The following is a 26,445-nucleotide window of genomic DNA, read 5'->3' on the forward strand; positions in this document are numbered from 1 at the left end:
TGAAAAAAATTGATGAAATAAAAAATGAATTAATTTCAAGTGCATTTTAAGAAGCAAATCTTAAGAAAATCAGAAAAATAAAAATTCGACATGGCCAAAATTATATCGACAATTAAGGCAACGCTAACGCGTATCATTTTCAGTGCCCACAGTATCATAGCCATTTGGCAGGTGGTCAAAAATAAAGATGACATGATGTACTGGAGTCTTAGTTGTCCTTTGCTGCTGTTACTTTTCGAAGGCATATTTACCATATTCATAAAGAAGACACAAGAGTGGAGATGGTAATAATTATTTTCAAACCCTTTGTTTCATTACTAAATTAAGTGATGTATTTTTTCAAAATTTTCACAAAACTCTATGATTTTTTTTTTTCAAAAGTAAACAATTGGTTGACGTCATGTTCTTCTGTTCTGTCTGTCACATTTCATTCATGGATTTTCTTCTTTGATTTTCAATTAAACCTTAAATCTCACAAAATGTTCATTGTCTCTCCCACTCTATTTAGTGGATATAGGAACACACCTTTGTTTTTACTTGCTGTTGTTGTTGCTGTTGACTTGGTTTAATGGAATATCAGAACCATAGTTCCTACGGGTGGAAGGATGGATATGCGTTCACATAAATCGCATTTTCCCACAACATTTTTAGTGTTTTGGCGATTAGTGTTCATTGTCCGTGTTTATTTGTTTGTATTGCCATGATGTGTTGGTGTATTAGTGTGATTTCATTGTTTGTAAATAAAGTGGTGTTGATGGGATATCCATCCAGACAGCCAGGTGGATAATAAAATCGAATTTATGTTGCTCATTCATGGATCACATCAATTTGTTCTTGCTTGTAGTATTATAAAAGATGTAAACTGGGGCAATTTTCTGCAAAATTTAAAAGAAAAGTTTTAGTATATCCTAATTAAAGTTCAAAAATATGTATATGGCGAAAAACAAAAATGTTTTACAATCGATGAATCCGAGTTTCACCCATTCAGAATTCGCGGAATGTTAGCATATTCTATATAGTATGATAAACATTATTTAAAACAAGTAAAAAAGTATCAGTCGGCTTTGCCGACAGAGATATACCCTCAGCCTGTGTATATTGAAACAATTTTTTTTCCAAAAAACGCATGTATTTAGGGAGTTTTAAGAATTTTGGGCGTTTGAACTGACAAAAATGTTGATTAGGATTTAATATCAAAAGTTTTGCGGAGGAGATACTAAAAAGAATGGATCTCCAGCCACTACATATGGTACCATAGGGGTTTTTTTAGAACTTCAGGGATGTTTGCTCAAGAAGTATGAACTTGCCCCTGAAACAACTTTTACCATCGCAATTGAGGTAGCAATGCAAGTTGCTTCAACAAAAATCAAAGTGATTCGAAAGCAGGTCTTAAAGTGAACATGTATCCGAAATTTTGAGTGGGAGGTACCGGATGGAGTGGACAAATATAGTCCATATTTGAACCTGATCTATATCTGGTAGATATATTAGGATGTGTAAAGTATGGACCAATTCGGCCACTCTCTTCAAGAGTTTCCGAACATTTTTGAACTTTTGTGAGGGAGGTACCTGAAGGAGTGGACCGATATGGCTTATCTTCGAACTTAAACTATGTTTGGACAAAATATTACTAAGGCCAAACTTTGGACCGAATCGGCAGACCTGTTCGAGAGTTTTTTGCCCTCCAACCTCCTCACACGGTGTCATAGGGGTTTTTTGCAACTTTCAGGCTATTTTCTCAGGAAGTATGGACTTGCCCCTGATGAAACTTATACCGTCGTATGGAGGGCAGTGAATACAAGTTGCTAATGCAAAAATCAAAGCGATTCGAGAGATGTTCCTAAACTGAACTTTTCCAAAAATTTGTGTGGGAGGTACCCGACGGAGTGGACCGATTGAGTCCATATTAAAACCTGATCTAAGTCTGGTACACGCTCCACGATGGGCAAAGTATGGACCAAATCGGTTACACCCTTCAAGAGTTATCGTTCGTACAAATTTTCCGAACATTTTCGAACTTTTGTGGGGGAGGTACCGGAAGGAGTGGACCGATATAGCTCATCTTCGAACTTAAACTAAGTTTGGACAAAATATTACGAAAGCCAAAATTTGAACCGAATCGGTTCATCCCTTCGAGAGTTATCGTGCGCTCCAGCCAGCCAGACAGACAGACAGACAGACGGACGGACATTGCTCAATCGACTCCAAATTGTCTGAAACACATTTCGTCCAAACATACTTGGGGTCTAAAACCATTATTTCGATGAGGCACATTTTGCCCGTATGAAAGTGTATATACCCTTCATAGCCTAAAGGCTGAGGGTATAATGAAGTGTTTTAGGAGGGATCCCATAATATCGACCATTAAAACTAATTTACGTGGAAGCTGTGTTGGCATCAATGTAGAAAAATAGGTAAAAATGGGTTGAAGCCAACAAGTTTTTTTATGCTCCATTCCGATTTCTGGCTTAACCTTACATTTTATAGACATATGCCCAAAGAAAGACTCAAAGAATACTTCATGGGCAATATGATACTAGTGTATCATTTTTCGATATATCCACTACATCCACCTAAAATTGATGCTGACATTTTGAAGCCGGAATTTCGGGGTTTTTTGAATTTTTTTAATAATCCGGACGCGCAACAAGATAATATTCCAAACTCATAATAGGATTATAAAACTCGTGATTTTACGTCGTTTATGGCTTATCTCATGAGTGTGCTCCTTACAGCATCCTAGTAATTGGAGTCTAAAGTCCAATATTTGTGTGTGATTTTTTTTAAAAAAAACCTATTTTTAGCGTTTAAAATTTACAAGTGTCATTCAATTTCCTTTGTACCCCGCGTGAATTTAGTTTTTTTACGCGACGGATCTAATGAGCCCATCCGCGATCGAATCCATCCACTAAAACCTCGGTTATAGATACCCTGAAAATAGGAAAATCAGCAAAAATTTATTTTGACAAATCCGCGTACCAAACCGCGATTTTTTTAAATTTTTTTACGTAAATGGAATCCTTTATACGCGATTACAATATTTGCGAAAACGCGTGTTATAAATTACAGAGATTCGCGATTAATATAGGATTTTTACCAAAAATAGAAAGTGGAGGCACATCCGCGGTTCTTGAAGAATCTGATTGAAATAGGTGTAGATAAACATATTTTTGATGGGTGCTACTGAAACCGGATGCGCATCAAAATCGTATGCAAATTGCGCGATTTTTACCCACTTTAATGTTTTTTGCATTGTGTGATGCAACCGGCGGCACACTTTGACCGCAGAGTGAAACATCGAAATATGCATAAATATTGAAAGAGATTGATTCGCTGTATCCAAAAACGGATGCGCATCAACTGATTTTAACTTATTCGCGAATAATAGGCTTTTTAATTTACACATTTTTTGAATGATTGTAATTTCAATATTACTCTTAATTTCCTATCCTTACAAGTTATCACAGTAAGCAAATAAGCTTTCACGATGATAAACCATATTTCTTGATGAAGTTTTAGTAGTACACATTAATTATTGTATGGGATTTCAGCGAAATAGTTGGAGAACTCCTAAATATTTTTTTTAATTTTTCGAATCAAACCAAAAAATATATTTGCAACAATATTTTTCAACAATAAGTTTTTCTCTTTTGTTGTTGCTATAATATGCAATTTATGTACCCAATCTCTATAAATTTGGTATCATATTTTTCTACGCATTGTCTAGATTCGGCATATATTTTTTAATTTATTTTTAAATGTTTGTACGGAATCTGGGACAGGATAATTTGGATTTTCTTAAAATTTTTTGTACTATTTGTTGATTTTCCGCGAAAATAATAATAGATTTAAAAACTATATAAACATCTACGAATAGATATGGAATGCTGTTAACGATTTATGCATAAATTTTCTCATAACAACAAATAAGATATTTTTAAATATTTTTTCTTTATATGAGAATAAAAACCGCCATAACTTTTGCGCGCATCGTCCAATTTTGTGAACGCTAACAGATTTGAAACCAGCATTTTTTTCTTAACCTCTATGCCAAAAATTGTAAATGTGCTCGCAAAAAAATTTTTTAATTTTTTTCAAATGGAATTGCAAAGGATTTTTGTTTTTCGCCATATGTATATTAGGGTTATGACTTTTTTACAACCCCGTATCCCTGTATAATATTTTGATGAGTTTTTACTTAAGATTACATAAAATCTTGAGATATATATCAGAAGCCTTGATATATATCCTCAGCAACCCAATTATCTTCCTCAATGGGAAAGCTTTAATATGAATTTTGGGAGATTTAAGCAAAATGAAGGAAGTATTCCCATCAGCGTTCGAAAACTTACATTAAGGTACCGTACAATAACGTTTTGTAGCGTACCTAGCATGAAAAGTTACACTACGATAAGGTAACGTACATGTACACAAACATTAAAAAAAATTTTAGCGTTTGTGTACATGTGCCCAACGATAATCGTAGCGTACATGTTTGGTACGCAACCACCATTGTAAAGTAACAACCACGTACCCAACCGAAATGGTTGGGTACGTACGTTATAAATGTTGCGTGTACATTAAAAAACCACGTAGCGTACATCATTATGTACTCTAAAAAACAATTAGAGGTTGCGTACACCTGAGTGATGTTTATGAAGAGGTTGCGTACACCTGAGTGATATTTATAAAGAAATACTAAATATGAATGGCATGAGGAAAAATACAACCATAAAAATAAGAGTGAATATCATATAAATAAAATACAAAAGTATATATATTTATATTTAACCAGTAAATATGAAAACATTTATTTATTTTATAAAAAATTAACGAATATATAAAAGATTAACATGTGATAAAATATGTAACAGATTATATATAATACTAAAGAAAATAGAATTTAACAGAAGAAAGCTCAACTTTCATAATTGAAATCCCCATTGCCTTTTACTATTAATATATGTTCAAGATTTGTTGATGACATGCGGTTGCGCTGATCAGATAATATGTATTTCATAGCAGAAAATAAGCGTTCCACGCTTACTTGGGTTGACGGTATTGCCTGTACAATATTAGCAATCTCACTGATGATGGTTTTCTGAGAGTACCAGAATGTTATTATATTTTCATTTAGTGGTAATCTTGATTGCCGCTCATAAGTGGCAAAAACAGCTTCTAAATTGTGTAAATTAGATGAACTCGGAATTTCTGTGGTAGGATCTATAATTTGCAGATAATCGGAAAAAGATTTGGCTGCATGTGGTCTGCTCGGTGATGGAGTTTCCTCTAATATTGAGTGGCTTGTATTGTGTACTGTTGAGTTCATGCGTATATATGTATAACGATAGTATGTAGTTCTTCGCCCTTTGGTTTTGTTCGCAAGTTAAGCATACTTTGATTCGTGGATCCAAGAACACAGCTGCGTTAAACAGTTCATTTTCTAAAAGTTTATCCTTTCTTAACTTCAAGGACTCCTTGAGAAGGGTTTTCATATTGCTATCCGGTAAAGCGTCAATTTGAAATGTTATATCCATAACAATAATGTATAGTTCACTATAGCACAACTGTTCGCTTTGTAACTTAACGGTAGCATTGTAAATAGGTTTAAATAGTCCCAAGAATTCAGTTGCGAAAGACCATTTTTCAGATTCAAGAAATAAACCAGGATAATCCTTTCTTAGTGTATTTATAATTTCCTTCATTTCCAGGATTCTTTCAATCATTTTATATGTTGAAAAAATTTCAACGTGTTGCACAATCAATGATGGGTTTTTTGTATGTAGAGTTCACTTCTTAGAAAATTTAAAATCATTTTACTTCTAAGTTTGTTTTTTTTACCACGAATCGTATCTTATCGACATTGTCTTTTATTGCCGACTGTTTCAGAACATCGTTTACACACAGTTGGAGAGTGTGAGCACCACAACGAATGCTAGTAATTGTGTTCGATGAGATGTTAAAATCATCTGATTCAATTGTGTCAATAGCTATTCGGCAATCGATATAATCTTCATCTTCTTCGAAATCCACGGCATCATTATTTATCGACAATTGCATTTCAGAGTTCAGGATTCGTACAGTTTTGAGCATATTTGATCCGTTGTCGGTTGTAATCGTTAAAATATTACGTATATTAACATCATATTCCTTTTGAACATCCAATATACATAACCGTTTTCTCCTTTATAACCAACTTTTTAACAACGATTTTACCATGTTTAATGTATTGAACATTAATACCTAGCATACTTAAGTCCACTCTTGTCGCGACATCCATCTTAAGGGAAAATAATATCCCTTTAAGATCGTTTGAGATTTCCGTTTTAATATTTTTTGAGAAAGCGATAATTCTTCCATTACGTTATGTTCATTTACCGTTATCACGAGTACACTTAAAACAGGTTCTATAAGAACTTTGAAGGCTTTATCTTCGGCCATATGTAAAGGACGTCCATTTTTTGTAAAAAGTTCCACCAATGCTGTTTCAATATTTTTTGTATTCACACTTTTTTAATAATACTTTGATGACACTTTTTTCTTTTACGTTTTCCCGCTTTTGATCAATATAGTTCGCATACAAATCGGGATGCACATTTTTCAAATGTCGCTATAAATTTGCGGAATGCCAATTTAAAACATTGTTGACGAAATTTTGTAAATTACACACTGTTTGATTTGATTCGTTTGTACTGAACATATCACGAAGAACAACATTTGTTGGTCTTGGCATTTTTATAATTATTTTCACTTAACGTTTAAAAATTAACTAAACAGCATTGCCGGGGTTTTTTTGCATATACAGTTTGCAAAAAATGAATTTTCTTAAAAATTTAAATTACCTGCAACTATTCCAAAGGGTTTTCGCGAAAATTTCCGTAAATTATACAGTAAGACTACGATTGTAACAAACTCAAAAACTAGATCATTCATGTGGTACCTGAATGGTTATAATTTATTACAATACACAAGAAAGGTAAAAAACAATATTGTGGTTTACAATTTTTTAAGTCATAATTTTTATGATGTCAAAAAGAAGGGATAGGTACTTTATGGTTTTGGTGTGCGAGGAATAATATTTCCACCTAATTCTGACTTTCTAACTTATCAAAACCAAAAACTCCGATAATTCTACCTGTAAACAAACTTTAAAAATATAGCAGACCCAAAGAACGGATGTTGCCTTCACAGCTAGGTACCAGTCCTTGGGTACCTCAACGCCAATTCATAATTTGGAAAAACACAAAAAAGCAAAAAGTAATTCTTAATGTGGTGTTGTAACATTTCTTTTTGTAAAATGATGTTTATACTGAAAACAACTTACTTGAAACTGTTCTTCGATGCTTTCTTGACATTGCTAAAATATTGAAAATGAACCATGATGAGAGCGTTTTGTTTAGGCATTACTAACTTCTTGCATATGTATTTATGACATTTAAATAATGGCATTTATCGTCCTAATTAAGTGAAGATACATATTCATTTATATTTACTTGTATTTCATTTGAATATATTCCACAAAAATTAAAGTTAATATTTTTAATACCTTATTAACCAAACAAATGTAAGTGTACCCTACCAACACTTTCTTTCTAAAGGTACATTATGATGTACTCTACGTGGTTTTTTAATGTACGCGCTGATGTACGCAACCTTTTCGGTTGGGTACGTGGTTGTTACATTACGGTGGAGGTTGCGTACCAAACATGTGTGTTTGACGAACTTTTCGAATCTCGTTGGGTAATGTTTGTGTACGTGTACATAAACTTTATAATTTTTTTTAGTGTTTGTGTACATGTACGGTACCTTATGATAAGGTACTGTTTGTTTCCGAACACTGATTCCCATGTGAAAAAGTATTTTTTCAAACAAAAAATTATTTTTTTGACCAAATATTTGCTTGTTTTGGCTGTAACATCGAAACGATAATACCAATCTGTATGATTTTAATCTCATTTCATTCGCTATAAGGTTTTGATCCACAACAAATTTTTACGTAATTTTATCACCTGTAAGTCGACCTTTATTTTGAAAAAAGTTGACTTATATTCAATAATTTATCAATTTTTTGTACATTTCGCGAATTCTGAGTAACATTTTACATGTATTATGCATATGCAATCTACTCGCTGAAGTCACTTCGAGCGTTTCTATAATATTTTATTTCTTAAAAGCCGAAATAAAACCGCCATAACTTTTGTCCGCAACAACCAAAAACTGGCGCGCGAGCAGATTCGTATTTGTTCTTAATCTCTATACCAAAAATCTTTAATGTAGCGCGAAAAAAATTATTCTTTACAGCTAGTCAACTAAGTTATTGCACTCGATGGATTTTTAAGAATTTGGATTATGGTTAGTTCTACTCAGATGAACCGGAGTGTATATGTATGGGTCTATGACAAACTTTTACAAACTTTTTGGCCAAAACCAAATTATAATACCCTCCCCACATAGTGGTGTAGGGTATAAAAGTGACCCCTTTAGCGAGACGCTAGAGGGTTAACATAAATGTTCCGCAGAGCATTCTCAATAATATTGCCAAAGGATTACGAGGAATCTTACTCCGAATATTTACAAAACAGTTCACAAAGCGAAATATTGGACCTCCTACACGTGTCTCTATTTTTCGGTGATCTTTCATAATCAGCACGGGGTTTCTTGTAATTTTAAAAAAGTTTAATTTTGTTGTACAGTGTAATCTAAACATTCTAGCATTTTTAAACGCAATTACTTAGTTTCTTTCAATATACTTTCTTATAGCCTCAGCTAAAATACATTCCCAAGACCGTGCCTAGACCGACTGGAATTTTAGAAACATACAAAAACGTATGTTAAATTTACATTATTAGATTGGGTTTGAATATGGTCGAAACCTGCGGGTACCTACCATACAAATTTTCAAAACCGTATGCCTCGGATCGTTTTTGAAATTGTTTGCAGTGGGTTGTCTTCGATGCGCAGTAGGCTGGTTTTAACCCAAAGGGGAAATCGATGTCGGATTCATTTATGCGGCACCTCCTTAAAGCCCGTAATCGGAATATGTTAACACGTGCCACTGGGACATCGAAGTTTTCCATAGTAGTTTGTATGGGACCAAAGGTGCATTTTTACGAAAATTCTCTAAAAACCACATTTATGGTCCAATCAATGAACATTTTTTTACCAGTTCATGTTTGTGGCTAAAAACCGAATCCTACAAAAAATTGTGAAAATCGCATCGGATTTTGATATTAGCTATATATAGGGCCATGGAAAATTTGAGGCCCCAGTTGCACGTGTTAACATATTCCGATTGTGCCCAAACATTGGCAATCTTAAAATCTAACAAAACTAAACACTTTAAAACCACCCTAATGGACAGTGGTTCCACTTGTATGGAGGAAGTGCAAATAGCAAGATCATGCGTTGGTTTAAGCTTTGAGGTGCTGCGAAGATTGTTTTAAGAAAACATGAGCGTATAACTCTCCCCTCTTTCCCCTCTGCAGGGGGGTATACGATATGAATTGTTTTATTGTGCCATTGTGGCACCAGGTCTGGTAAATAACGTATATTGTAAATTCGTCATTTCCCTTGGCTCAGACCACCTTTCATCAAGATTTCAGAGAATTTACCAATCACCGCTCCAGAGAGAAGCCCATTCCCTCAGATCCTCGGGTAGCTAAGAGAACTTTCCGGGACATTATCACTGCAGCAGGCGCTCGCTACATACCTGCTGGTCGAATAGTCGAAATAAGACCAAATTTCACAGCAGAGGCGACGGGACAAGCAAATGAGCATAATGAGCTTCATCGTACGAACTATGAGGACCCTAGAGTTAGAGAATATACTCTTGAAGTCAATTTGCGGGTAGACAAACATAAGCGGGAGAAGTGGCTAGACCACCTGAAGCAATGTAACCTTGATATAGGATTATGAAAATTCTGGGCAACGGTTAAATCACTCTCGAATCCGGGAGAGAAAGACGACATATCCACACATATCAGTAGAGGACTGAATCTGAACTCGCAGTGCGACGGAACAATCATAGTGGCACTTGACCTATCGAAGGCCTTCGATCCCGTCAACCACCTCAAGCTGTTCGAGAAAATAGAGAATACCACACTCCAGTCGTACGTTGGTTAATGCTGTATGTGTGGACGTTAGTCACGGTGCTCTTTAACCAACTTCAAATGAAAGGAGCTTACACCTGGGAAGTTCTTGCGGATTCTCAAACTACAATGTTGACAGATGAGAAAATAAAAAAATCTCGGAGCTCTTTTTAAATAAATCGAGATCAAAGTTCACATTTTTAGGGTTTTTTTAGGTTTTTCCAATTGTCCCAATTTGAACTTCTATATCTCAAAAATGGTAACATATATATATATATATGTATGTTCCTTAATCCCATTTCGATAGGACTGGCGGTTTCCAAGAAAATTGTGAAAACCCTCCGGATTTTTTATACCCTCAGCATTCATGCTAACGAGGGTATATACACTTTCATACGGGCAAAATGTGCCTCATCGAAATAATAGTTTTAGACCCCAAGTATGTTTGGACGAAATGTGTTTCAGACGATTTGGAGTCGATTGAGCAATGTCCGTCTGTCTGTCTGGCTGGCTGGAGCGCACGATAACTCTCGAACGGATGAACCGATTCGGTTCAAATTTTGGCTTTCGTAATATTTTGCCCAAACTTAGTTTAAGTTCGAAGATGGGCTATATCGGTCCACTCCTCCCGGTACCTACCCACAAAAGTTCGAAAATGTTCGGAAAATGTGTGCGCACGATAACTCTTGAAGGGAGTAACTGATTTGGTCCATACTTTGCCCATCGTAAAATGTGTACCAGACTTAGATAATGTTTCAATATTAGCTCAATTGGCCCACTCCTTCGGGTACCTCCCACACAAAATTTCGGAAAAGTTCAGTTTAGGGCCATCTCTCGAATCGCTCTAATTTTTGTTTTAGAAACTTGTATTCGCTGCCCTCCATACGACGGTACAAGTTTCCTTAGGGGCAAGCCCATACTTCCTGAGAAAATAGCCTGAAAGTTGCAAAAAACCCCTATGACACCGTGTGAGGTGGTTGGAGCGCAAGATAACTCTAGAACGGATCTGCCGATTCTGTCCAAAATTTGGCCTTAGTAATATTTTGCCCAAACATAGTTTAAATTTGAAGATAAGCCATATCGGTCCACTCCTTCAGGTACCTCCCCCACAAAAGTTCAAAAATGTTCGGAAAATTTGTTCATACCGTAACTCTTGAAGGGAGTGGCCGAATTGGTCCATACTTTACAAATCCTTATATATCTACTAGATATAGATCAGGTTCAAATATGGACTATATTTGTCCACTCCATCCGGTGCTTCCCACACAAAAGTTCGGATAAGTTCACTTTAAGACCTGCTATCGAATCACTTTGATTTTTGTTAAAGCAACTTGAAATCGCTGCCTCAATTACGATGGTAAACACTTTTTCAGGGGCAAGTCCATACTTCTTGAGCAAACATCCCGAAGGGTGTAAAAACCCCCTATGGCACCATATGTAGTGGCTGGAGATCCACTTTCATAATGGTCAATGTAGATCCATACCTTTTAGTATCTCCTCCGCAAAACTTTTCATCTCTAATCCTAATGAAAATGTTTGTCGGTTCAAATTCCCAAAATTTTTAAAAATCCCTAAATACATACGTTTTTTGGAAAAAAAATTGTTTCAATATATACAGGCTGAGGGTATATCTCTGTCGGCAAAGCCGACTGACACTTTTTTACTTGTTTTTTTTTTGTTTTTTTTCTCATCTATGAACATTATAGTTACAAAATCCGCAAAAACTTCCCAGGTGTAAGCTCTTTTCATTTAAAGTTGGTTCAAGAGCACCGTGCATCCATTTGTGGTATTCAGAAACAACGAGTGAAACAAAACCCGTAGAGTGAAACAGGTAGTTCTCCAAGGAGAGGTGATATCTCCGGAACTGTTTAGCCTCTACCACTCTGAAATTTCACACCCTCCATACGCCGTAGAGATCGTAATGGATGCGGATCGTCGATGACATATGTGATATGTGGCTACTGACCATGAAACATTGTTGACCTCTTACAAAGCAATAGACCGGTCTGTGGTAAGCTATGCGGCGCAAGCGTGGTCCGCAACGGTTAGCACTACGCAGTGAAAGAATATTCAAACCCGCCAGAATGCCGTCCTGAGGACTGCAACAGTATGCCTCCTCATGACACAGTGAACGTTCTTCATGAGGTTTTACCGGTGCATCTGTACCACAGGATGTTATCGATGGGTGTTATCGCCGTGAGCATCACTGTCACGATTCAACGGGCAGGCTTCTCCCACCCAGACACGTCAAGAGAGATCTGCATAATCGCCCTTAAGTCCTTAATTTTAAGTGGAGACGTTTGATTTCCGCCAACCCTATACACATTTATTTTTCAATGCATTTCATTAATATTTCCCATTTTCGAAAGCTAACATAATTTCCTTTTTGGAAAAAATGAATAATTATACTCTTGTTGTTGTAGCAGCATAGAAACCTAAGTAGAAGCATAGGCTTGATGCTGGGTTGGCAGCCGCTAGCCGAAACACTATGGTTTCGTTCAATCCGGTACGAAAGAACCCACTGCAGACCCTACGCAGCATAGAGCCCGAGGAAAATAACTTTTTTGTTTTCATGCGATTTTTCGCACTGTAACATAGTAATTTCTTAACCGATTTAAAAAAAAAATGGCTCGTTTTAAAGTTTGAACGAAAGAAAACTATAAGTCCGTTTAAACTTGAAATTTCAAGAAATTAATTTTTCCCTATATGTAGTTAACGTTATAAAATCATTTTATGAAGTGATCTGGAAAACCCATATATATATAGGCCCACCATGGACTCCAACAAAACCGAATTGGTGCATCAGAACCCCTGCATGTTTTTTTTGATCGACATTTGTAGCACCGTGTTATGATATTAACATATATCCTAGAATAACACCACATCACTCAAATATCCACATGTTAATATCATAACACTGTGCTACAAATGTCGACCAAAAAAAATGCAGGGGTTCTGATCCACCAATTCGGTTTTGTTGGAGTCCATGGTGAACCAGTACCTATGGGTTTACCAGATCACTTCATAAAATGATTAGTCTCAGCGTGATGGATTTTTACTGTAGACTCGCAAGCAATCCTTTTAGGGTAGACATATGGCTTGGGGAGGACTCTAGAATGTGTGGTTTTGGTACAGCTGCAGCAGTCAGCTTGACGGGGCACAGTGGGAAAAAATACGATCTAGCGTACAGAAAATCAAAAAATGGACTTGAAAGAAGACAGGAAACATTAGTACTGTATTAAAGTAGAGTGTTGACGGATGCTGCGCACGATAACTCTCGAACGGAGGAGCCGATTTTGTCCAAGATTTTTGCTTTCGAAATATTTTGTTCAAACTTAGTTTAAGTTCGAAGATGGGCCATATCGGTCCACTCTTTAGGTACCTTCCCCACCAAAAGTTCGAAAGTATTCGGAAAATTTGTGTGCATGATAACTCTTGAAGGGAGTAACCGATTCAATCCAAACATTGCACATCGTGAAATTTCTACCAGACATAGATGAGGTTCCAATATAGATTATAACGATCCACTCCTTCGGGTACCTCCCACACAAAATTTCGTAAAAGTTCAGTTTAGGACCTGATCTCGGATCGTTTTGATTTTTGTTGCAGCAACTTGTATTCGCTGCCTTTATTACGAAGGTAAACATTTTATTAGGCGCAAGTCCATACTTCCTGAGAAAATAACCAGAAATTTGTAAAAATCCCCTTTGGTACAATGTGTAGTGGCTGGAGCGCACGATAACTCTCGTACGGATCTGCCTATTTGGTCAAAAATTTGGTCATCATAATATTTTGTCTAAACTTAGTTTAAATCCGAAGGTGAGCAATATCGGTACATTCCTTTAGGTACCTCTCCCACAAAGTTCCGAATTATTCGGAAAATTTGCGCCCACGATAACTCCTGAAGGCAGTAAAGGATTTGGTCCATACTTTGCATATCGAAACATTTCTACGAGACATAGGTCAGGCTTGAATATGGACTATATATGTCAACTCCTACAGGTACCTCCCATACAAAATTTCGGAAAATGCAGTTTAAGGCCTGCCTTCGAATCGCTTTTATCTTTGTTATAGCAAATTGTATTCGCTGACACCATTACGACGGTGCAAGTTTTGTCAGGGGCAAATCTATACTTCATGAGAAAATAGGCCGAAAGCTGTAAAAATCTCTATGGCACTATGCGTACGATAACTGTCGAACGGATCAGCCGATTCGGTCCAAAATTTGGCCTTCGTAATATTTTGTCGGAACTAAGTTTATGTTTGAAGATTGGCACTATCGGTGCGCACCTTTCATTGACTCCCCCCACCACCAAAAAAAAATCCACTAAAATAGTACGCGCTATACCTGCTGAACGGAGCAACTCTCCTTCGATCTCCTAATATTTTGTCCATATGTAGTTTTATTTCAGAAATCAGTATTCTCCTTAGAGTACCTCCCAGACAAAAGTTCCACATTTTTGTTTAAGCGCAGTTTAGGATCACTTCGAAGAACCTTTGGGCAAGTCCATGCTTCCTCACATCGTGAGCCAAAACCTCTAAGTTATACGGTGACCAACTGAAATAACTGGTGGGCACAAAATCTATCAAAAGCAATCAATCCCAAAATAAGATCCACTTCAAACCTGGACCGACACCATTCCTTCAAGTACATCCTCCACAACAGTTTTAAGCTTCAAACCAAATATATTTTTTGTAGGCAAATTTCAAAAAGGGCCACAAAATCCGTAATACGTAGATTCAATATTGCCAATAGATGGACGTTTCAATTCACACAGGCTGAGGGTATATCTCTGTCGGCAAAGCCGACTGATACTTGTTTACTTGTTGTTTTATTTTTTATATATCTTTTTATTTGTTATATAACTTCTGAAATTACTTCCTGCGACTTTTTCGATTTTGATTTTTTTGTGCCATTTTAAGAAAAAATGCCCACGTTATCGCAGGATGTTCGTTAAATTTGGTCCAAATAAAATTATAATTCCAGGAAAATTTTTGATCTAACATATCAGATATCACTTGGAATTGGTCACAGCATAGCAGATAAAAATTAAAAATGTCCGTCCCAGGTTCCTGGGACAAGGGGGAAGTACGTAAATGATGGTAGTAAAGCGTCTCCAAACAAACTTCTAAATGCAAGTTTTTATTATTAAAAAAGAGTAGGATGGGATGATTTTGAACTCTTAACATACCCTCCACCATAAAGTATGTATATTCAAATCCGATTTCATCCATTTCAGTTGGATGATGTGGCGGGAATTGTAAAAATACCAAATATCGGGCGGTACCGTGCTATGGGGGCTATGTTAAAACGTGGACCTGTACCGACAATTATCTGTCGGAATATTTTAGAACCCAAAAGAAGACCTAATGCCAAATTTCAGCTACTTCTGTTGAATAATGTGGCTAAAAACTTTAAAACTACTAAAATAGTACCGTTCTATGGGGGTTATGTCAAAACATGGACCTGTACCGAAAATTCTCTGTCGGAATATTTTGTACACCCAACTGAGGCTAAATATCAAATTTAAGCCATTTCAGATGGGTAATGTGGCAGAACATATCAAAATACAGAAAATCGGGAGGTACCGTTGTATGAAAGCTTTCCAAAAAATATATATAAAAAATAAAAATGTACACAACGTATCAATAAATGAAGTAAAATTGTCAATATAAAGCTATTATTATCCAAATTATCGATAAACATAGAATAAAACATTGACTTTAATTTTCTGCACACTAAATCTGTATTTTTCCCACTGTGCGGGGGCCGGATGACCCACTAAACCTTACAGAATGATAAGACTAATATTCTCCCTTTTTCTGGGGGCTAAATCGGGTTCGATGTTCGGCTGTGGATGTTCTAGTAGTCGGCGTTCGGGTGGTAGTCTAAGGCTACGGTCTAGTTTCTACCCACGTTAGTGATTTTTAAAAACCAAACCTGAAGGTCCAGTGGAACTATTGACCCGAAGGCTCAGTAGAACAGCTGCGGAACTGCTGACCCGAAATCCCCGTTTATGTATCAGCCACCGCATCTGAATGGGCAGCTCTCAAAAATAACTTCCAACACATTGACACCGAGTTGTAAGTTGGCGGATTAAGCTGTTTGTCCCAACCCGTGTAGCAGTATTAGCTCTCCTCAGCACTTGCGTGATATTTATTTGGTTGCTCTATATTTATATATCTATTTAAACTATTTTTCAATGTTTATTTCTTAGGTTTTGTCCTTCAGTCTTCCTGTATTTGGGAAGTATTGTTCCAGCAATTTGGTTATTGGAGTTCCACAAAGTTGAACGACGTTTGTCGGGCAAAAGTATTGAGGGTAACTCAACTACAAATGTAATTATAACCGAAGCATTAGGTGTGCCGAAAGTAAACGAAGACACCTGGATAACGCTGATAGAACAATTTTTAATGTTAATTTTAATTGTGGGCCGATGGATGTTGCCCAAAGGTGACCTAACTAGGGATCAATTAAGTCAATTGTTATTGGTTTATATAGGTAAGTGGTATAAACATATGGCGATATAATGCAAAATTAAAATAAAATAAAATCTGAACCACAGGTACTGCTGCCGATATCATAGAATTTTTTGATTCCTACAAAGATGATTCCATAGCAAAAATACCTCTACTGGTTTACTTGACTTTGGGGATATGGTCATGGAGTTTATTGCAGTTTACAATAGTACTATCAGCCACCAGGGCACGTAGACCTCGTGGAGGGGGTTCTAATAAGAAGGATGAGTAAGTATCCGGAATGATTTTTTTCTGGCTATTATTCAATTAATAGTAACTACTATTTTTGTTTTTTAGACCTCCCACAGATTGTTGCAATAATTGTTGTTGTGGCATCGATGTGTGGGGCATTGTGTTGAACGTTATACTGCAGGATGCTCCATTTTTGACCTTCCGTTTGCTCATTATTTTCCAATATGACATTATTAGCTATATGAATGTTTTCTTCACATGTAAGTATTCATTTAATTGGAGGATAATTTCCATATGGATCTTGATTGGATTTTTGTTTCTAGGCAAAAACTCCCTGGTTATTGTTCTGCAATTATATCGTTTGTATGTTGTTAATGCAGAATTTTGGAAGAACCGCCGTGAAATGAAAGCGGCTGCCCGTCAACGCCAATACAAATCAAAGCGGCGCAATGATGATGACCCCAATGGCATTTATATGATTTCTTCGGAGCGTGGCAGTGAAATGAAACGAAAAATCAAAAGGTTCGTAGTTGTTGTTTTATTTTATATGGATATATTTTATGGAATTAGATATTTATAAATTAATTTAGTAATGACAGAGTTTAGTCGTTTTATCTCCGTTCCAAAGGGCCTTTGTATTCTGTAACCACTTGAGGTTTTTCTAATGATGAGGGTGGCTTTTGACAACTTAAAAGACTGATGTCCTTCAGTAAGTTATACTGTGTCGTTGTGGCCAATGTTCTCCGTCAACTAAGACGTTTTTATAGACACACTCTTCAGGCTTATGAGGGTATACACGTTAATACGGTGAAAATGTGCCTCATCGAAGTAGTGGTTTTAGTATGTTTGGACGAAATCCATTTCGGCAAAATTGGAGTCGATTTGGCCATGTCCGTCTGTCTGGCTGGTTGGAACGCACCATAAATCTCGATTTGGTCCACAATTTTGTTCTCGTAATATTTTCTACGAACTTGGATCAAATTCGAAGATGGGACATAGCGGTCCGTCCTTCGGTTATCTCAACACAATTCCAAGTTTTTCCAAATTTGTTTCTAGTATAATTATGTCCAAACAGCTTCGAATATGGACTTTTTCGTTCCACTCCTTCGGGTAACTCTTCCACACAATTCCAATATATTTGACACAAGTGCAGTTTAGGATAACTTCTCGTCATGAATTTTTTGCAGCATGTTGTGATTGCGGCCCCATTTAAGACAGTAAAATTTCTTTCGGGGCGATTCCATATTCCTGAGATTATGTCCCAAAAGCTCTTAATTACCCTGCCAACGCCAACTCAAATGACTGATTAGCATAAATACCACGGCGGCGGGTTCTTCGATACCGCATTGATCCGGAACCACTCAATACCCTGTTCCGGCCAGCGGTTGCCACCTCAGTGTACACATGTTTGCATTTGTATCGTTTTTCCCGGAATACCTGCTCCGGATTTTTTGGTTCGTGCCGGGACGCACGACCAATTTATATGTGCTCGGTTTTCCTCATCCGCATCTTCACCCAAACCCAAACTTTGGTGAGATGCAATAGATGTCGGGAGTGGGCGCATCTCAGGGGTTATTCTGGACTTGTCCATGCGAGGGACTATGTTGCTGCATGTTGTGTAAACATAGCCCCCAGTGAGTCGCATTCAGAATAGCGACTCCCCCGCAGCCCCCCATAAGCTCTCCATAAGCACTTAATGCCAGCCGTTGCTGTTCCAATCCCCGAAAATGTATCCTTTTTGCGTTTTGATGGTTACAACGTACTGAGGAAGGATCGAACCAGAAGTAAGGTGGGAGATAGCTTTCCTATTGCAGCAGTCTATTCAACACAAATCTATGGGGGAAGCAGTGTGCCAGCAAAGGTGAATCTTACAGACCGATTTCGCTTTTGTCGCCCGTAGCAAATACCCACCTTTTTCCACTCGAGGAATATGCAAATATACGACACTAAATCTACGGCCACTCTGTTCACCACATGGACGACAGAGGGGAGAACTGAGTTTAATGTCATGGTCGATGGTAGCTGAATTCCGAACACAAGCTACCCAAAAACTCTAGGGGTCACATGCATGTTCATTTCGTTTGAGCATGCCACAGCTATCTGCGGCAAGCTGAGATGTAGGAACAAGATCCTCAAATCCTTAGCCGGCAGCACTTGGTTATCTGCACTCCAAGTGCTGCTGGCTAGGGATTTGAGGACCTTGTTCCTACATCTCAGCTTGCCGCAGATAGATGTGGCATGCTCGAACGAAATGAACCGCGTTAACCACCTTGTCGTTACAGTGAGAACCATCCTAATCACCAGGCATGTCAGGAGGGATCTTCATGATCTAGAAAGAGAGATCGAACGTTAAAAAAAGAACCCTAGATCAACATGCCCAGTCGGAGATGTCATAAATAACTATCGGGTGAATGCGTTCTGGGAGAACATCTACCGCACCTGAGGAAAATCACCTGCCATGACAAACCAGAACAAACCTGAGTAGTTTTGGCTCAACTACGCTCGTATGAATTCCTATAGGGCAAGGTTCGGTGAAACCGTGCAGAACACTGCGCCTTTTCAACTGCCAAACTTACTCAACTAAATCTAGTAGATTTGTGGCTACATACAGACATATCAAATAGTGTTACAACAACAAAATCACCGCGTCAGATTACTGTCTAACCTTTCTGATGTTCGGACAGTTCAAAAGACTTTCTAGGACATCACCACAATATGAGCCTCGCTGAGCCATCTTTGCGAATTCTCTGCACATTAAATCAACTGTTTTATCGGTGACATCGGTATCATGACAATGCGAGCTCTCACACATCGATTCAAACCAGCGCCTGCTTGACCGGACAAAACGTGGAATTGATGGGTCATGCGCCGTACAGCCCTGACTGGGGATCAAATGACTTCACATGATTCCAGCACATCAAGAAAAAGAGGAGTGGTCAGCGGTCTTCGTCGCCAGTATATGCTGTAAAATCGTTCAAAAACCATGTTTTGAAAGTGTCTCAATCAAGCCACTGTAAACAACCCAACAAATGGTCGTTAGGGTTATGACTTTTTTACAACCTCGTATCCCTGTATCATATCGACGCCTCCAAACAATAGTATGCTAAGTCGACTTAGCATGTTTTCAAGTTCTTTACATTTTTACATTTTACGTCCTTTAACTTCAATTCTGTCAAATTTTGGTAATGATCGGTCAATCCGAACAGAAGTTATAAACAAATGTTTACTCAGAATAGTAGTGAAGGTCAAAGAAAACTGTAAACTTTGAGAGCTTTTCCTGCAAAACTCACTTTTCAGACTTAGTATACTATTATTTGGAGGTATCGATATTTTCATGAGCTTTTATCTAAGATTAGATAAAATCTTAATTATAAGGTGATTCGATAAAAAAAGCTCACTCACAAAAAGCTTTTAAAATTTACATATGAGATTTTTGGAATTTTTTGGAGTCACTATAAGCACATATACATATAACTAGACATCGGATTTTTGCATGTTTTTTATTTCTCATCCGATTGGACTCAAATTTTGGATCTAGGCGTTTTAAGGGTCAATTTTTCGATATTTGGGGTCATATCAAAAACATGCAAAAAATATGCAAAAAATATGCAAAATATATGCAAAAAATATGCAAAAAATATGCCAAAAAATATGCAAAATATGCAAAATATGCAAAAAATATGCAAAATATGCAAAAAATATGCAGAATATGCAAAAAATATGCAAAATATGCAAACAGTTTTTGGCTGAAAATCGTCATAAAAGTCGAAAAATTGACAATTAAAGTTGAAAAACCCATCAAAAAATACATAACAGTGTTCTAAACTAAGACTGTTGACCGTATAACATCGTTTTTTTCAGCAGATTATTATGTTATTGAGACCATTTACAACAGTGTGGTGTAGGGTATAAAAGTATGGTATTGTAATACAATTTTTTTATTATTAAACTATGCAAAAATATAAAATTTTATAGAATATCAAACGCTCTATGTAAAATTCAATACTTTCTTTGTAATAATTTGTAGCGTTGGGCTGGTTATTGTTCAAAGGGAACAAATTTTTTAAGGCCGAAACCACATAAAGTTTTTAGTTGGGTCAGATTTTAAGACTGTCAAAGTTTGAGCACAATTGGAATATGTTAACATGTGCCACTGGGGCCCTGACGTTATGAAAATCTCGATTTTTTTTGGCTATTTAGCGATTTCGGCGACCCATTTCTCTGGAATGGTTAAATGGTTTTTGTCCATATTAAGCACTAAATTAAAGACCATTCTGTTCTTAACATTTCTTGCTGAACAACAAACTACGTAAATATTACAGAATTCGAGATAATAAAGGCAATGTCCCGAAAAACGTGACTAGGTACGCCTTTGTGCGAAAATGGAGACTATTACAAACCTTTTCTTCATTTTTATCAATTTTTGGAATGAAAACAAATGTCTTTGACATTTTGTTCTAAATTAAATTTATTCAAGAGTCAGACATCATGTGGTTTTGGAGCTATCTGGGTACAGCTGACTACTTGAAGAACGCTCTGCTATGTAGTTCGCAACTTTCAAGTTGTTTACCATACTTTGCGCCTCCTGGAAATTCGGAGTTAATGTTTAATCTCTTGAACAACAAGAAGTATGCCAGATCTTTTTCTAGGATTTTCGGCAGTTGCTCTTTTGGAAGTTTGGATCGAATATTTCTGAAGAAATTTGAATCTTTGCTCTGTTAAGATTTTTGTTGCCTTTTGGCTCTTTACGGCGTTTTGCACCGTTGGATCAAACAATGCCAAGCCAACAAGTTCAGGACTAAGATCACAGGTGATTTATTATTTTGCTTTTTCCTTTTTCTGATACTTGTTTGTCTATGTTTTCGTATTTCAATAGATTTTCAATGAGGTCTAGCTCTTGTTTTTATGCTAAACGTATCGTAGAATCTGAAGAACCATCTGTCCCGAAAACAATCAAGCGTGGCTTCAAGAAAATCGTAACTATGCAATTGTCATTGGTGCTGGACCCCTGTAAGGTGTATAGGAACGTCACTAGTATCATTATGGCTACAGTAGAAGCTATCGGAGAGGATCCCTACAAATATAAAATCTCTTGAAGCTTTATCCGTGAACAGAGGAGAATAAACCGTGAAAAATAAACTCAACAGCTTCAAGGAACGAGGCTATTTGTGTGCACTGGCATGGAAAACTATTACCAGATATTCTCAAAACAGAGAAGAAAAAACGGGATGCTGTTCTGGTATCACATGGGGGTAAAGCGTATGCGTTCCTGAAACTGACAGTAGCTCTTGGGAGTCACGGGGTCCAAGAGCTCGAGCAGATATTAGAGAGCTTCTGTACCACCGTACAAACTTGTTAGAAAATTGTTAAGAGGAATTTTTGACTGCAAGTTTGGAAGCACATCCGGACATCAACCAAACATATTCAAACGATTCCTATAAGAGTAGTCTGCGATTGACAAATCCAAGATCGAAGTAGGCGAGAGTGTTTTAAAACTACTGCCCAACCCACTTCCCAAGAACAAGAGGCCGACAAAAATCTTAACAAAGCAAAGATAGAAATTTCTCCAGAAATAATCGATCCAAATTTACAAACATCAACTGCCGAAATTCCTAGAAAAAGGTTTACCAGGCATAATTACAAGTGAGACTTAATTGTTGTTCAAGAGACTAAACTTTAACTCCGAATTTCTTGAAAAAGATTCTGAAACTTGACCACAGAACATCAATTACCAGGAGGGGTAAAGGATGGTAAATAACTTGAAAATTGTGAGCGATAGCAAGGAGTCGAATTTATCACCAAATTTTCATCAGATGGCTCCAAAACCACATTATGTCAGTCCCTTCATGTTCACAGATATATCCCGTGTAAGCAACATTTTATAATTTCAACGCATAGGTATAATTACTGAGTCAAAAACGGCCGTGTTACTTACACCAAGGATTTTACCTGGTTAATCGTTGCCAATGTGTTAAAAGTTGTAAAACACTTCTATGTGGCAATAATTTTGCGAAATAATGAATGAAAATCACCAATATTACCACATCATTTCACAATTTAATTCAAACGCGTAGGCAAAGATAACTAATAGGTGAAATTACGGGCATAAGTAAGTTAAAATATGTATGAACAAAATGTAAGCGTTTGTCATTGAAGCCATACAATGAATGTACAAATGTCCATCTTTGTAAAAACAAAATTGCATTTAAAAAAGGAAATGTTTGATGGATAGCGATGCCATTCCACGGCCGATATGTCTGATGAGTCTCTACAAAAGGCGAACCATCTCACATAATGGTGGTTCGAATCTTCGGCTTTCCTTTTTCACTTGCAAACATCATCGGTCATTAAGCTCGACTCCAACGAGAAATGAATTAAAATTAATATTAAAATAGATCTTCGCCCTAATAGGCAACACTTTCAAATAAAGTAAAATATATTCGTTTTCATTCGCTAAAATTCGATAATATTAGAAGAAAAAAGTTGTTTTTTTTTAAATAGACTCCATTTTTGCCCTTAGGCCTTTTTCGGGACATTGGGTTTATTAATTCGAATTCAGTAACACTTACGTACATTGTTGTTCAGCAAGAAATGTTAAGAACAGAATAGCTTTTAATTAAATGCGTAATACGGGCAAGTACCTTTAACCGTTCCACATATATAGGCCCTCGAAGTCGCCAAATAGCAAAAAATAGATTTTCATAACTTCGAGGCCCCAGTACCACGTGTTAACATATTCGAATTGTGCTCAAACTTTGGCAATCTTAAAATCTAATAATACTAAAAGGTTTAGGCGGCTCCCTGGCTAAAAAATCCGAGATCGATTTGGTCCTTTGAGTTAAAACCAGCCAAAAAAAGAAAATATTGAATTTTACATAACACGTTTGATATTTTATCAAATTTTATATTTTTACATAGTTTAATAATAAAAAAAAAATGGTATTACGATACCATATTTTTATACCCTACACCACACTGTCGTAAATGGTCTCAATAACATAATAATCTGCTGAAAAAAACGATATTATACGGTCAACAGTCTTAGTTTAGAACACTGTTATGTATTTTTTGATGGTTTTTCCAACTTTAAATGACAATTTTACGACTTTTATGACGATTTTCGGCCAAAATCTGTTTGCATATTTTGCATATTTTTTGCATATTCTGCATATTTTTTGCATATTTTGCATATTTTTTTTTGCATATTTTGCATATTTTTTGCATATTTTGCATATTTTTTTTGCATATTTTGCATATTTTTTGCATATTTTGCATATTTTTTGCATATTTTGTGCATATGCAAAATATGCAAATATGCAAAATAAATACGAAATATGACCCTGTCATTGAATTTAGATTTCTTTGAAACGAATTTTGGTCCAATCAGAATCTTCGTATCTTTAATATTAAAAAATATGCAAATATGCAAAATCCGATGTCTACATATAACTAAAAACAAGCTTTAAAGCCACACAACATAACCAAAATGACATAAGCTTGTGTTTCTCGCCAATTTTATCATCATATCATTACATATATGATATGGTTTTATATCATATATAACTTTTATTTAATTGTTGTCTTATTAGTACGAATGTTATTTATTTGTGAGTTTTTATTTAATTGCATTAATTGAGCTATCATGACCTAAGGAGTTTTGTATTGAAAAAGTGATATCTAGCGAAGTCCACACACATCCAACCAATGCTACGATCGTTTCGCTGGTGGTTTAATTCAGCTCATCAGGCATATTTAGATGTGGTGCAAGACAAAGACTGAGTTTGACAACTTGTATATATACTAAACTTATTGCAAATTTGCAGTTGTAAAGTATTTTTGAAGCCTTTTCAATATCAAGTCAGCCTAGTGTCTCTGGTCTTCATAGAATCCTTCTTTAACACACACACATATTCAATCGAAGATTTTTTTCCTTCATGAATTGTAATGCCTTCCAGTTCGGAAGTTTGATAGATTGGCGGTGGCTTAGTTTAGAACCACATCTAAATATGCCTGATGAGCTGAATTAAACCCTTGAGCAGCACCACAAGCAATTTCCAAACATATCAGTTGGCAACATATTCAGAACAGGTCAATGAGAGTTATTCCATTTTTAATTGAGGAGTATTAGTTATTATCATTTGACAAGCCGTATGAACTTTGTGGGGATAACTGCTGTTTTATTATACTTCAGTCGACTTATTGTTATCATGCCGGAATACAGTCAATACTGTTGGGGATTGTTTCCCTGGGATCTTCGCCATCTTCTTGTAAAATATTTTATCACAATTTTTTTTGAGTTTAAGTGGAGAAGGATTTTGACGCATGACTATTGAAATAAGTATTTTATTAATACATTGATTTTTCGCACTTTTTAAAACATGTTATTTCAGAGCCAAGGAATATTCTGACGACGAGGTTGTATATAAAAAGAAAGCCAAAAAAGATAAGTAAGTTGAAATTAAATATATAATTTTATCGGAGAATCATAAATAATGTATTTCCTGCTTTGTTAACACTTTACAGAAGTAAGAAACGTAAGCGCAAAGATACGGGATATTCGACAGCCAGTTCACAAAATCTTTATTCCACCAAAGGTGATCCTGAAAAGGGAACCCGACATAAAGATAAAAAGGCTAAGAAAGCTAAGCGGGATCGCAGTAAATCTCCTTGCAGCAGTGATGTTGTGGAGGCTCGCAAATCCAAGCACAATAAAAAATCGGACAAGTCCGAAAAGAAGTATGTGTTAAATTGAAGTAGTCGTTTTAAAAGGAATAAAATTAATTCAAATTTTATTATTTTTAAGGAAATCAAAGCGAGTGGATGCCGTCATTGAGGAGTCGAGTAGTTCCAGCAGTTCTACTGATTCCAGTCACTCCACTTTGCCCAGTTACGAAGTTATCAATGAGAAGAAGACGAAATCGAAACGACGTAGACGTGACTCAAGTTCCTCCTCAAGCAGTGATTCATCGGATACATCCTCCTCGGAATCTTCGTAAACGCTTGTACTTGGTAAAAACCAATTCCAGTAATTGGTTTAACAGTTTGTTTTTTGGTAAAATTCTTTTTGCTATTGGCAAAAGGAATAAAAAATGTTTTCATTGGATTACCGTTAATGGAAAAAAATAATTTTGATTTGAACGGTTTTAGAGAGAATTTGTAATAATTTTATGGAGAAAACATTAAATTTGTCATAACGCCAAGAGGGCGTAAATTTTGGTAATCAGTAAGAAATTTGGTATAAATGTTATTTTTATAGCATAAACGTACATAAAAATAGAACATTTACGATTTTAGTTTTAAGGAAATCTTTTGTAACAATCGACTAAATTAAATTATTTGTATTAGCATTTACACACAGAATGATTTTGTGAAAAATAAATAAATAAACAAAATTAAAATCTATTATATTGCTTGCATTAAAATATAGGTAGAAATATAACAGATAATTCGGACTTTGTCCTTACACAATTCATATGTAGATGCAGACACAGTAATCACTTTCATAACCCATGTTTCCTTAGTCGATGTTTAGACGTTCAAAATTAATGGGAAAGAAAATTGAGTTTATTGGCGAGGGAGTAGAGTGGAATAAGAGGGGGTACACATACCCCTGTACTTGCAAATTATTTTTTGTTTCTTTATTCTT

General features: G+C 36.2%; 1 protein-coding gene across 1 annotated transcript; it reads left to right on the plus strand.

The window, feature by feature from the left end:
- On the plus strand, positions 1 to 25,888 carry LOC141388639 (transmembrane protein 26). Its single transcript, XM_073958715.1, has 8 exons — positions 1 to 284; positions 16,307 to 16,590; positions 16,655 to 16,835; positions 16,905 to 17,059; positions 17,123 to 17,321; positions 25,190 to 25,246; positions 25,323 to 25,535; positions 25,603 to 25,888. The coding sequence occupies exons 1-8, from the start codon at positions 91 to 93 to the stop codon at positions 25,793 to 25,795; spliced, it is 1,476 nt and encodes a 491-aa protein (XP_073814816.1). The 5' UTR covers positions 1 to 90; the 3' UTR covers positions 25,796 to 25,888.
- The last annotated feature ends 557 nt before the right edge of the window (positions 25,889 to 26,445 follow it).

Source organism: Musca autumnalis, unplaced genomic scaffold (assembly GCF_047663935.1).
Source record: "Musca autumnalis isolate F117 unplaced genomic scaffold, ASM4766393v1 scaffold_1, whole genome shotgun sequence".
Taxonomy (NCBI): Eukaryota; Metazoa; Arthropoda; class Insecta; order Diptera; family Muscidae; genus Musca; species Musca autumnalis.

Bases quoted from the DNA above. Each gene is read 5' to 3' on its own strand.
- LOC141388639 (XM_073958715.1), top strand. From the start codon at position 91: ATGGCCAAAATTATATCGACAATTAAGGCAACGCTAACGCGTATCATT. The intron at 285-16,306 runs GTAATAATTATT...TTTATTTCTTAG, and splicing joins AAGACACAAGAGTGGAGATG to GTTTTGTCCTTCAGTCTTCC. The intron at 17,060-17,122 runs GTAAGTATTCAT...TTTTGTTTCTAG, and splicing joins TATGAATGTTTTCTTCACAT to GCAAAAACTCCCTGGTTATT.